At 42.2% G+C, this 13744-nt stretch overlaps 1 protein-coding gene across 7 annotated transcripts in view; it reads right to left on the bottom strand.

Annotated features, from left to right (window-relative positions):
* Window positions 1-11453: 11453 nt before the first annotated feature.
* The window catches only part of rgs3a (regulator of G protein signaling 3a), a 159127-nt gene continuing 156836 nt past the window's right edge, over window positions 11454-13744 (bottom strand). For all 7 annotated transcript variants that reach the window (XM_030742067.1, XM_030742061.1, XM_030742060.1 and 4 more), the window contains one exon: window positions 11454-13640. In XM_030742067.1, coding sequence (XP_030597927.1) covers window positions 13440-13640 — 201 coding nt within the window. In that variant the 3' untranslated portion in view covers window positions 11454-13439. The remainder of the gene's footprint in view (window positions 13641-13744) is intronic.

Raw genomic sequence — 13744 nt, 5'->3', positions numbered from 1 at the left:
CCTCATTACTGCATTATATGAACAAACACAGCTGCATGTTTTTCACTGTGTGTTGTTTTATTTGGCACCTTTTGGTTCTTGCTGGATATGCTCCTCCAAGAAAAAAATCAAAAATTATTTGCAATAAAAAAATTATCCAAAGTTGCTATTTCTGCATAAATAAAATATCGTGGCAGCTTACAGTTTGTATTTACAGCACAGAAAGGACAGACAAGATAACTCAAGAAATGGAAAGAAAAGCAGAAAGACTGTCTGGTTAGTGTTAAATTGTTGCATAACCAAATGACTGTGACAGAGAAACGGAAAATGGATAAATCATGCAGCTGTGGTAACCACCTGCAGATACAGCTCGGTACACTTAATCCACGTGTAAACCTTGTATTGATTGGTATGTGTATGCTAAGTTTACATGTGTGCCAGGGAGTGTCTCATATGTGTGTTTGTGTTTTGGTTTGTTAGGCAGGAAATGTATGGGATCCAATTTGTGTCATAATACATAAAGCAAGAAAAAAATTGTAAAATGAGTACAAATAAATTTGAAAAAATTAAAGGTTAAAGGAAGGACTTGGAAGTGTTATGATTGATAATGATGTGCTAGAATTTGACTGATTATGATTTTTTTTTTATTTCTTAGTTTCAGTTTTCTTAGGCCCAATTCAGAATTTTTTCAAAGTGCCCCCCCACCCCCACCCCCCCAAAAAAACAGAAAAACTTTGAATCTTTATTTTGTGTGTGTGTGTGTGTGTGTGTGTTAAATCTGTAGGTATGGCAGATCTACACTCACTGGACACCTTTTTAGGAATGCCTTGCTAATACCAAGCTGGGCATCCATCTGATGATTTAGGAGGCCATCTGAATACACTGAACCAGTTTGAGATGATTTAAGCTTTGTGAGATGGTGTGTTATCCTGCTGGAAGCAGCCATCAGGTTGTAAAGGGATGGACATGGTCAGCAACAATATTCAGGTAGGCTGTGGTGTTTAAATGATTCTCAGTTGGTACTAAGGGGCCCAAAGTGTGCCAAGAAACTATCATCCATACCCTCACACCACCAGAAGTAGCCTGAACCACTCATACATGATGGGATGGATCCATTTTTAATCTTGTTGACACCAAATTCTGACCATCCTAACGTCACAGCAGAAATCAAGACCAGGCAACATTTAACAATGCAGCCCAATGCTGTTTTCTACCTTAGCTCAGTTAATATACCTACTGCCGTTAGTTTGCAGCCATTGGTCAAAACATATAAGCACAGTTATTTAGAAGACAGTTTGGTGAATACTACTAACAAGTCAGAACTGACACATGCTGAAACCCATCAAATGACTTTGTGAATGGGGGCTAATATGATTTAATCGAATCAGATTACATGGAAATTACATGAGTGAATGCAGAATGTTAAATAGTGTGACTTCTGCTCCCTATAAATAGCAGCCACAAATCAAATCATAGGATTTCAAAAATACCCCTCTAAAGTGAATCTGTCTTTTCAGAGAAGTCAGCTGATGGTCAGCTGATACAAGCTGGCTAAATGAATTCACATTATGCCTAAAAATACACTTTGATCTCCATTAAAGGATAAGGCTTTTACACTGTCTTGGACTTTTGTTACCCATAGTAACAATGATAGTTTCCATGTCCTCACTTTCCACTTCTGTTGGATCATAAATTAAATCAGCAGTAAAATACACTCCACATTTGGAAAACTTGCTGGAAATCCCATCCAGTAATTCCGTGTCTTATTGCAACTGCACTACCACTGCCCAAATCCTTTTGCTTCCAGCTTCCCTCGATTTTGCCCCAGCTTCTCCTTATGTTCCGAGCCGTGGCCTTAAGATAATCCAAAGCCACATGGCAGCAGAGGACAGATGAGTAGTTTGACCTTATCTGGCAAGGTTAGGAGGAGTTGAGGAGCCGGCTGTACTATACAGTGGTAAACAAAGCTGGGTGAAAAGTACAGCAGTGAATGCAATGACAAGTGATTGAACATGTTCTCATTAGATTTGCTGTGTATCTGGTGATCAGATCAAAAGAAGGGAAAAAGAGAGATAAATTCAGGGTGTCAGTTCCTGATGTGGTTCCTGTCTTCTTGTGAGGAAAATTTCATTTTCATATGCTCTGATTATAGTTGGGCCCACTCCACATCAGCATCATGTTTAATCTACTGCACAAACCTTCTGCTACAAGCACTGGCCTTTATTTTTATCTTGAAAGCGCTCACAAGAAAATATGAGCCTGAGTTGTGGCATTATCAGTGATGTGTGTTGCAAAACGCAACCACTGGGCACGTATCTGATTGTTGCCAAAGGCTGACTAAGGTGATGAGTTGGTAAGGGTGTTTCATCAATGCATGAAGAAAGCGATACCATTTGTTTTGGGGGGTTTTGGTGGGGAATGCAGGATTTTCTTATCACAAGAATGGTAAAGGTTAGCAAATGATTCTTTTATGCAAAGTTGCATTTGTACAAATCTGTTTCTTCTTGGAGTATAGTCAAGGAAATTTAAATAACAACAATAACAACAACAACAGCAGCAGCTGACCGAAATTGCTTTACTGACACACTAATTTGAAATCCAGGTCTCCAAGAACCTGATTACAAAGCACAGCGCTCACATAAAAGACAGCGTGACATAGATAATTACTAAGTTATACCAACAGTAAAAATAGAGGGATATTATGCATCCCGCGTTTGGATTTACTGCAGCAATATTGCTGATGAAACATCTGAATCTACCCACGAGTTAAACTAGATTTAGGAACAATGAGTTGGGCAGGACGCGCCCCGGTGACTTCATGAGCTTGATGCATCACATCCCCACTTTGAATGACACACACAGACTAACACCAGCTCCCTACAGTAGGCTCATTAATTTGAATTATGGTGAAAATCAACTGTAAAGCACAGGGGAGGAATACGAGTTGTGTAATGGGTGGTGAGGATCTACGTGGGTTGAGAATAAAACTCAAGGCACAAATGAACGAGAATTTTTTTGTTACCCTTTCCTTGTGATCCACACACTCACTGTGACCTTTATGAATATAACATACCCAAATAAGGCAGGCCCCTTTACTCCTAACAAGCACCAGTCTGTGCTGCTTAAGATATGAGAAACCTCCTTTCTGATCCATGTTTTGACCGCTGCGCATTCATGCTATTCAACCGTAACCCAAAGGTGTTCGGTTGGACTCATAACTAGTGATTATGCTGCCCAAGTATTCCAAGAAAACATGTATCAGCAATTTGAGAAATACTGGCGTCAACAATCCTGCCACAGTGGTAGTTTTTTGATGTAAACATTAACTGAAGCCCTGAGTATCTACAGTACAGCACTGTGAAAACGTCTTTAGCCACCTCTCATTTCTGTATATTTTTTTTTTCCAAGGAGCCAGACTTTCTAGTAATTTTTAAAATGGTCTTGATCAGTAGTTTTTTTCCACTCATTCAATCCAGTCCTTATACCTGACCATTTTAAGAGGAATGATTTTTGTTTGTTAAACCACTTAATGCTGACCTATGAATCATTTGAGCATAAAAACGGCACCAAACTACAGAGATGAATCAGTGCAGTGTCTGCACATAACAGACAACTTATCAAAGAAACCATTTTAAATTGTACCTTAAGGCACTTAAATATTAGCAGTCTGTTACAAAAACATATACTTGTTCCAATTTCTTTGGGTGATTCCCAAAGAGCTATGAGCCAAAAACTTGGCATATCTCATGGTGTGCAGTGCATCCTTAAAAATCTGAGGAAACTGCTGGCTCTCTTCCTCCGGGGGGTAGTCCTCTGCCTCCCGGTCATATTTATCTGGGCCCCTCCCCTCCTCCCACTCAGTTTAACATCACATTATGCACACATAGGTTCTCGGGGGAGGGGGGCTCGTGCTGCAGTGAGTAGGGCCATCACCTCGGCTCTGCTCGCTGTGCTGCGTGATGTCCCACTCCTCCTTTTTTAATTGCATTATACAGCTCACAACACATCATAGTACATATAGGGCCTTGGGGGGCAGGTGTGTCACACAGTGGTTAGTGGGTGGCACTGCTGAGGTGGCCCCACTTGTCTGTTCACTGCTGCCTGCACCTCAATTTTATTTACATTTTAGACATTGAGGGCCTTGGGGGGACGGTGTGGATGGGCGCTGTTATTCAGTGCTCATATTACATCTGTCCCTCCAATTTTAAAAGCACTGTAGTTTTCACACAGCCATACACATTCTTCTCAGTACATACACTCACATCACCCCCCCAACACGCTGAGTGGGAGGAGGGGGCGGGCGGGCCTTCTCACACCCCAGTTCCATGCACCCCGCCTGGGATGGGGACTGGCTCATTGTTCGGGGCTGGGTTGGCTGCTTCCCTGGGTTGCCGCTGGCTTGGTGCTGGTACCCGCTCTCCCACATTAGGTGTCCATGTATGTTACATGTGCGTATGCATGAGTGTGTGACTGGTGCATGCGAATGTGCGTGCGTGTGTATGTGCGTGTGTGTACATGAGGGAACGACTGGTACGTGTGTGTGTGTGTACGTGCGTGCTTGTGAGAGTGTGTGTGTGTGGACAGCTGGGCCTGGGTTGGTGGCTTGCCAAGCCTTGGCACCTGTGGGACACGGAGGGTGGGAGTTACCCCTCCCTACCGCTCCACGCTGCTCCCCACTGGTCGTCACTGCCGCCCCTGGGGTGTGGGTGCCCGTGGGTCCAGGGGGTGTGTGGCCGGATGTCTCGGCATGGTCTTTGGCCTGCTCCCTTGGCGGCCGTGGCCTGGGGGTGGCTTGGGCCTCTTTGGCGCGTGGGGGGGCTCTGCCGGGTGTCGGGCTGCTCTCGGGCGCTTGGGGCCTCGGGGGCCGCATGCCTGGCTCGTGCTGGGGGTGCCGGCCTGCCGGGGGGGGTGGGCTGCCCGTCGCCTCTGGCTCTCTGGACTCTAGCCCCTGGATTGTGGGGGTTCCGTCTGTAGCCCCCCTCCTTCCTCTTCTGGGGAGTGTACGCGGTTGCCATCGGGATGTGTGGCCCCAAGTCTTCTGAGCTCCTGTGCTGTGGATGGCCTGGTTCCCCTGGGTCCTTCCCTATCTGCCTCTGGATCGCGGGGGGCATGGTTGCAGTTTCTCGCCCTCATTATCGAATACATTGCATGACAAAGGCGCATACACACACATTACTACAAACAATAAACTTGTGTGTGTGTGTGTGTGTGTGTATATATGTAGGTGCATATGGGTGTGTGTATGGATGTGTGTGTGTGTGTGTGTGTGTGTGTGAGTATATCAACCCCTTTTATTTATTTATTTATTTATTTATTTTTCTCTCTATCTCCTTTCTTCCTTTTCTCCCCCCCCCCCCTTCCTTTTCTCCCCCCCACCTCTTGTTCTTGCCCCTTCCTTGTTGCCTGTCAGACTTGGCATGAATAACTAAATAAAAAGATAAATAAATAAAAATAAAATTGCAAACATTAACAAGAAGAGCCTATAGGAAACATATAGAGCTGTTCTTGTCAAAGCAAATATGTTTGGTACATCAGTGCATTCGGATCATCATTCCGATTGTGAAAGATGCCAGACATGACAGGCTAAAAAAAAAAAAAAAAAAAAAAAAAAAATCTGAGGAAACTGGACAAGTGGAGGATGGTGACGGCTCTGTCATGGTTTGGGGCTGGAATTCAGCCAGTGCTGTTGGGTATCTTGACAGAATCAGAATGAACACAGAAATGTACAGTCAGATTTTGATCCACCATACAATACCATCTGGAAAGCATTTGATTGACAAGAGATTCATTTTTCAGCATTTCAGTGATCCCAAACACACTGCCAAAGCAGTAATAGAAGGGCACAGAAAGGAACACTGCCAGTCATGGATTGGCCTCCCCAGAGTCTGGACCTCAAAATTATTAAAGCAGTGTGGGATCATCAGACTTTAGCTCAGTGATGTATCCATTCCCCTGTTTTTCACACTGTCTTGTGATTGGATCAGTGAATAAGCACGTAAAAGCAGTGTGCTCCAACACAAAGTGCTGGCTGAGTGTTTTTATATAAAAGCATATTTGTATTTGCATAATACAAGGTAGTATCATCAATATTCATAATAAGTAGGTAGCAACCCAGCACCACCTAGAAAAACCATAAACTTTGAATAGCAAACCGCATTAGCTTTCCTGCTAAAATTCCCATCTAAGATTCAAATATCACATTTTTCACGCTCCTACCGGCAAATAAGCCAGCAAACAAAAATCAGCATTAGAACGTGCACTGCTTACTTCAGTTTGCAGACTAGTTTGCCATTGACCGCTGCAGCACATTAAACAGATGCTAGTATGGTGTCTTCTCTTCAATACAGTTTGTCCATCCATCCATTTTCTTAACTTCTTTTCCAGTTTAGGTTTGCAGAGGGGCTGGAGTCTCCCCCAGCTGTCATAGGGTGGGGTGTTTTACACCCTGAACAGTTTGTCAGTCCATCACAGGGCTAACACAGAAAGACAGACAACCACACTGTCACAGTCCATGGCTTTTGTCCCAGGATTTTGAGTTGTGTATTTTGGTGTATTACTTGGTATTTTCAGTTTGGTTTCATTGATTGGTTCTGATTGATGTTAGTTAGAAGTCTCATTATTGTTTATAGGGTTTGTATTTCTTTTTCATTTGCTTAGTCGTTTCGCGTAGTATTTCTGTATTCATTTGTTTACTCCCCTTGTCTGGCTCTGTTTGGTGCTCCTGTTTTATTGTTTCTACACTTTCTGGAAATATTGAAGACTCATCTTTTGTTTACTGAAGTCTGCAAGCCTATATCCTCTCAATAAGCAAGAAATGACACACACGATTACTATAATCTATACAGTTGATTTAAAATCTATTCAAGAAGTAGGTTTGGGTAACAACATTGTGTCTGTAGGATTTTACTGGCTTGTAATCTGATGAAGTCAGTGGGTTTTCAGTTGATTGCAATCCTATTAATGAAGTGTATTTAGGATTAGTGTTACTTCACTCACAGCATTCATCATTTAAAGTGTTTCGCTGTGGAACACCTGTCTTTTCTCCTCTTTACCTCCAGGGGTTACCTTAAATCTTTCCTTTTGTCTGCTTTACTCGTGGCCATCACTGCTCTCTATCCTATTAGCTTTGTTTGGACAATAAACTGGGTTCATGTGAAGACAGTTCAGTGAGGATTAAAACCTTAAAGGAAAAACATTGGGGAAATTAAATAAGATTTAAAGGAAACATTTGAAAATATGCTGAGACTATTTTAATGTAGTTTGAAACAATTTGTTGAAACATTTTCAAGAAATTTATATGTGCATCATCATTCTAAAATGGGTGCTGGAACTTGGGCTAATGGTGTTAACATAACAGGCTTGTGTATTGAAGTATGCACGCACTGGAGTAGACAAACGCAGATTAAAGTCCCTCAACAACATCCCGGATTGAGGGGTTTGCTGAGTCATCGAGGGCAGAAGGGAAGATATGATGTTTCTTTTGTAAATGTGCCAAGAGCTGAAAGGATCGGCTGATCTGAGAATTAAGGATTAATCAAGGCTTAAGCCCCTGTGACTGCTGCACAAATACATGAGAGACAAGGAGGGAAGCTCCACTGAATCCAGCAAGATGGCATGTTATGAGTCTTTTTAGTTCAGGAGTTTTGTCTACACTCTGCAAAATATCTGAAAGTTGAAAAAATTACTGCCTAGTAAAAAAAAAAAGTATTTTAATATTTCTGACATAAATTATAAAAATTGGAAACACTCTTCAAAATGCTATTATGCAGTGTATGTCAACTCTCAATCCTATGTAGATTTCAGCTGTTTGAAGCAGTAAAGGCAATCCAAGTTTAAACCAAGTCAAAAAAAACCCCCCAAACTTCTTTGAATGGCTGAAACAAACAGATACTCTAAACTTTACAGCAACAACATGCAGCATTATGTCTGTGTAGGTTACCAGTCATCCAGGTCACAGCAGTCTCTGGAGCTTGAAAGAGACAAGTTGAAAAAAAGGCAACTAGATTTCTTTACGTTTTTGAAGATGTTTTATCGCTCATCCAAGACACTTATTCAGTTCTAAAGCCAAAAGGTGAAGAGTCTCAGGCATTTAAACCCTAGAGGGGGTTGTCTCCTTTGGCGGTGGACATTGACCCACTATTTATCATGTGCATCGTCACATGAGCCAAGGTGTGAAAAAAGGCGTGGGTCATTACCACCAGGGGTTTCAGGCAAAACCACTGTCAGACTTTGCTCCAACCTGTCATGTGACCTGTTGATGTCACCTAAAGTAAGGTGTGAGTTGGGGGTTGAGATGCCTGGGAAGGGCTCTTAAGATAGCATTGTAGGTGGCTGTTATAAGCCACCACCTCTGTCCAGTGATGGCCGTTCATAGTGGACACACATGTTTCGTTTACTCCTCTTTCAAACCAGCTGTGTTCCTGGTCCAAAATGTGATCATTGGCATCCTTGAAAGAGTTTCCTTTATCCGTTAGGTCCTGTCCTGGCAAGGTGGCTCTTCTATGTTGTGCCATGCATTTGTGGAGTGGCTGTTTAGTTTCTCCAATGTGGAGGTCTGAGCAGTCCTGCACTGCACACACTCTGTTGCTTAGCTTGTTTGGGAGTTTTGCCCTTGGGATGAAGCAGTTTTTGTCTTAGTGCTGAGATAACATGCTTGGAGAAGATTCTCCTGAGTTTCTCTGTGAAACCTGCTACATAGGGGATGACAGTGTTCTTCCATTTGTCATTCTCACTCTCCTTGGTTAGTGTCTGACCTTCTTTCCTGTGCATCTTCTTTGATTTGATAAAAGCCCAGCTGGGACAACCACATGTTTAAGAGCTATCTTTACATGTGTGTTCCTTGTCTTTCCCTTCTGCCTTAGAGGGAACGTTTTCCGCTCAGTGTTGTAGGGTCCTGATCATCCCAAGTTTATGTTCTAGTGAGTGGTGGGAGTCAAAGAGAAGGTACTCATCTGTGTGTGGGATTCCAGTAAACTTCAATGTTAAGGCTTCCATGTTCATCAGTGAGCACAGCACAGTCCAGGAACAGTAACCTATTATCCTTGGTATCGCTGGAGAACTTTGTTTTTATCCATTGAGTTGATGTGGCCAGTGAAGGCTTCTACTTCCTGGTCTCTGGAGCTTTAAAAAAAGCGACTGGACTTTTTAAAATTTTCTTAAAGACGTTTCACCTCTCATCCGAAACGCTTCTTCAGTTGTCAAACCAGAAGGTGGAGAGACCAAGGTATTTACATAACCTCCCCTGGAGGTGGTTGTGACTCACTATTGTTCGTGCACATAATCACATACACCAAGGTGTGAAAGAAGGCGTGGGTCACCACAATATGTGGTTTCAGGTGAAACCAATTTGGGACCAGAGCCAAAGATAAGTGTCATGGCCGGGGAGGAAACAGGCGAGGAATGGCTGACACGAAGGACTCCAGAAGTCAGCGTAACTTAAAAGGGATTTATTTAAGCAGGGGAAAAACAAATACAAAAATCTTGGAAGGGAGACGACGGTCAAACACAGGGAACACACGGGCACACAACATCAACGACGCGACAAGGAACATATGGAAACTGAGGGCTTAAATACACACTGGGTAATCAGGGCAAGAGGAAACAGCAGGGAACAACAGGTGAGGCAAATGAAACTAATTACACAGGGGAAGCAAAGCTGAACACAAAGCACAGGAAAACCAGACTGTCAAAATAAACAGGAAGTGACAAACCAAGGAACATACTGACTAAACAGGCACAGACTCAGGACAGAGACGCAGACATATCACAACACATCAACCTACTGGGAGGACACACTCAGGAAATTAACACAAAACGCTGGGCCAACAGCCCAGGACATGACAATAAGGGTATAACCAGAAACAAAGAAAGACAATATAGACACATGAGGTAATCAGGGAGATAAGACACACCAGGGAGCACAGATGAAAATAATCACTGAAGACAAGACAAGGGAAATAAAACTAAACACAAAACAGAGAATAGACAAGACTATCAGTATAAGACAAGAAACAACACAGAGTCTCAAGACATACAAACTTGACAGAGAGACAGAAGATAAATAATACAATGAAGGAATGACTTAACACAGGATGCACAAAGGACAAAAACCCAGAAAAGAGACTCTTGTGGGTTCACAAGACAAAGAGACGGCCAACAGGGAGCGCTTCAGAGAGGAAACACTTCTGGAAAAAAAAAAGAAGCTGTGTCTGTCAAAACAGATGGCAACTGGTAAAGAAGATTAGATGCTGTTACTACTGTCTCCAGCACGACTTCAGTCTGATCAACCCCCCCTCCCCCCAAAAAAATCACAGACAAACACACACTGGCTGGCACACGCACACACACAACTCTGACAGACCTACGACTGTTTCTGTCATTCCAGGCCAAAAACCCAGCCAGCACTCGACCCTGTGTCACATTTAAACACTCTTCTTATTAGAAAGCAAGACAGCTGGGATCAGGACAAGTCTCGATGCTAGACATCATCATCCCAAATTATTTACCAAAGCCACAAAACTGTTTTAAAGAGTTGACAAAGTATGAAAAAAACACCTTTTTATTATTTTATGTTTGGGAGTTTATAGATTCTTTATAAAAATGTAAAAAAAAATCTTTAATAAGTAGGATATTTCTTTCAAGGTGTTAAACAAGGTGTGGGTCATTATGGCCACAGTGGCCAAGACATTAACCCACCCCGCCATCATGTCAGTTATTAAGGTCACACGCGTCATGGTGTGAGTGGGGGTTGAATCACCTGGGAATGGATTTTAAGACTGCGTTATAGGTGGCTGACAGCTGGGGTCATAGGCCACCACCTCTGTTCAGTGATGGTCATTCACAGTGGACATAGATGGCCTCCTTTACTCCTGTCTCAGTCTGTCTTCTGCGTTCCACTGTTAATGATTAACAGTGGGTTAAAGACCCTCAGGACCACCTCCAAGTGGACAACCCCACTAAATACCTGGGAGTCTCCATCAGTGATTTTTAGAAGTGAAGATGCTCTTGGTTGAGAGGTGAAGCATCTTTGCAAATACTTGCTTTCAATTCAAGCACTCAAGACTTGTTATGTATCAAAAATTGGAGTGCAAGAGCACCGAGTTGTGGTTTGATGGGTGTGTGCGGAATGAAATTCATCTAACACAGCAATATCCCTCAAAAATTACAACTTGTTTTCAAAAGATTTTAATTAATATGTCATAATGTGTGCCGGTGGGCCACTTGGACTAAGTTGGACTAAATGTCATTCAGATTTTATGCTAAGCTAATATAATTATGTGCTGAGTCTAGCGTCAAAAAGGCAAATTAGTACATTTTCCCAAAATGTCAACACTTCCTTCAGGCAGCTTCATGCTTACGTGTGTCTTTTGTTTCCCCTGAATCGTGTGTGGGAGCTCATTGACCACCTGAAAGCGGTCTCGGCACATTTGTGACCAACACAGAAAGAATAAAAAAGAATCCAAAGACGAGACATCTTACATCATCAGTTGGTTGGTTTATTTATCATTAGCAATGACACCAAATGTACGCTACTGTTTTCACTTGCTATTATCGGAGATGCATTTTGAATTGTAAACAGTGATAATGATACTCCTTACAAGCAGTGTATGACCAGGGAACAGAGCAGACCGTACCTGCCCTCACTCACCTATTTTTTTTTTTTTTCAACAATACATGTCATCTTATAGTTTTGAGTCTCTCATATTTACATAGATACAGCCGGGTCCCACGTTCATCGCCAGCAGAGACCTGTTGGCTTTTTTTGTTTTTTGTTTCTTTTTAATGTGTTATCACATATTTTTCTTAAAGAATTATATTTACAACCATAATGCACCCCCCCCCAGCTGCCTGCTGCCAGAGGGGTTAACACACAGTTAGAATCACTTGCTTAAACTACTTATGCTTCTTGAAAGTTTACGCTGTAAGTCAACCTTATAGCTCTAAGTATTTTTCTCTTAACGAATAAAGTTAATACAGAGCTCAAGCTGTTCCGTCTTCCACGTTAAAAATGAAAAATTGTTCCAAATAAACAAACAAACCAAACATGATAATAAAATAAAGTAAGAAATTAAAAAAAAATAATATATTGCACTTAAAGTTCAGGACAGCACTGGACCTGTTTGGTGGTTAAGAGAACAGTGAGAGCTTTCAGCTGAGTGCTTTGGAGGACGTGAGGGTGTCTGCAGAAGCATCCAGCAAGTTAGTCTAAATAAATAGCAAACCTTTGTACACATGAAGCCTTATTTTTTCTCTCTCTCTCTCTCTCTGTGAAACGAGCAACCTCTCATATATTGCTCAGTAAGAACAGGGGAGTGCATGTTGGGACCCTAAAGCATATAAAAAAAAAAAAAACAATGAGTGTGTAGAAAACAGAAACAGTGAAATAGATAAACCGAGCTGTAACCTGTCATAGCAATGTCCTGAGAATGGTTCCTTGATTAGTCCATAATAAGCTACAATGTTAAAGGAGATGTTTTTATCTTCTTCCTCTTGGATTTTCCTTCCTTGTTGCAAACAGTCTTTGGAGACGGGAAGCAAGTCAGCAAGTCGTCTTTTTCTTTTTTTCCACCTCTGGCTTTGAATGTAGATTTTAATGTCTTTTAATGTGAGAGGGACACATATCTGTGTTTCATCACAGCTTCAGTCCATCCACTATTTACGCGTTGGTGTTCTTTGCTCGTCTCTGTCTTTGTTCCCACTGAACACTCACATTATCTTTCCACAGTCTTGAACGGACTAAGATGAAAGCCATTTATAGAAGCTTCGAGTGGAAGCAGGGTTTAAACGGATGCGTGTGAAACAGAGCCACGGCAGCAGCTTTTCACTCAGACGTCAGCTCGATTGTCCCCCTCCGTCACAAAGTCTGATGGAAAAAACGTGAAGGAAGAGGACGTCGTGTCGTACCAACAGCTTTGAAGTTGCTTCACAGAGAGACGTGATGGAGCAAAGGAGGGGATTCTCAAAAGAAACGGAACGGGGAAAAAAACAGTACCGGACTGTCTTCATGTCACAGGGTTTGTTTTTGTTTGTTTGTTTGTTTTTGTGTTTTAATGATGCAGCTCCTCCTTTACTCCAGTACAATTGGACAAAAACACAAAAAATGATTTTTTTTTTCCTAACAATATGAAAACAAAAAAATCAGTGATGAGACAAGCTTCTAGCTCCTTCTCCAGCCCTTGCTCATGGGCGTCTGCATCCATCCATCCACTCATCAGTCCAGCCATTCATCCATCCACCCATAACTATGTAAACTACATTCCTTTGCAGTGCCATAAGTTTGCCGTGACCTCTCACACCATAACAGCAAATCATGAACAGACTGAAAGAAAAGAAGAAAAAAAAAGTCAAAATAAAAAAATAAAGGCAGACAAAGAAGCGCGTATCCCACCCACAAATTTTTTTTCAAGTCTGCCCCTTTTCTCCTCTCATCATCTTGCTCTTCTCCTTTTTTTTCTAGTCTCTTATGATGAAGATGAAGTTGAAGTGGAGCTAGGCTTTTTTTGGTTGATTAAGTCCAAGTAGAGTTCTGAGCGCAGGAATCGGGGGTATGAGTCCTTCTCCATCAGCCCATATATCCGCCTTTGAGCTAGGTCAAAGCAGGAGCGTGTCACATTCTGCAGGTTGTCCTTAGTGTGATCTCTAGTGTACGAATCCAGATTTACCTGCAGAGACAAAGCAACAATGAAGTGAGAGAAGTCCAAGAATAAATGCATGTTTCCTTTACTGTTTTGAAGCAGTTTTTTTTTCCAGGATCAGTACAAAGTTC

This window comes from Archocentrus centrarchus, chromosome 12 (genome assembly GCF_007364275.1).
Source record: "Archocentrus centrarchus isolate MPI-CPG fArcCen1 chromosome 12, fArcCen1, whole genome shotgun sequence".
In the NCBI taxonomy this organism is placed as follows: Eukaryota; Metazoa; Chordata; class Actinopteri; order Cichliformes; family Cichlidae; genus Archocentrus; species Archocentrus centrarchus.
The sequence above is the reverse complement of the archived record's forward strand: the minus strand, read 5'-3'. Positions and strand labels throughout refer to the sequence as shown.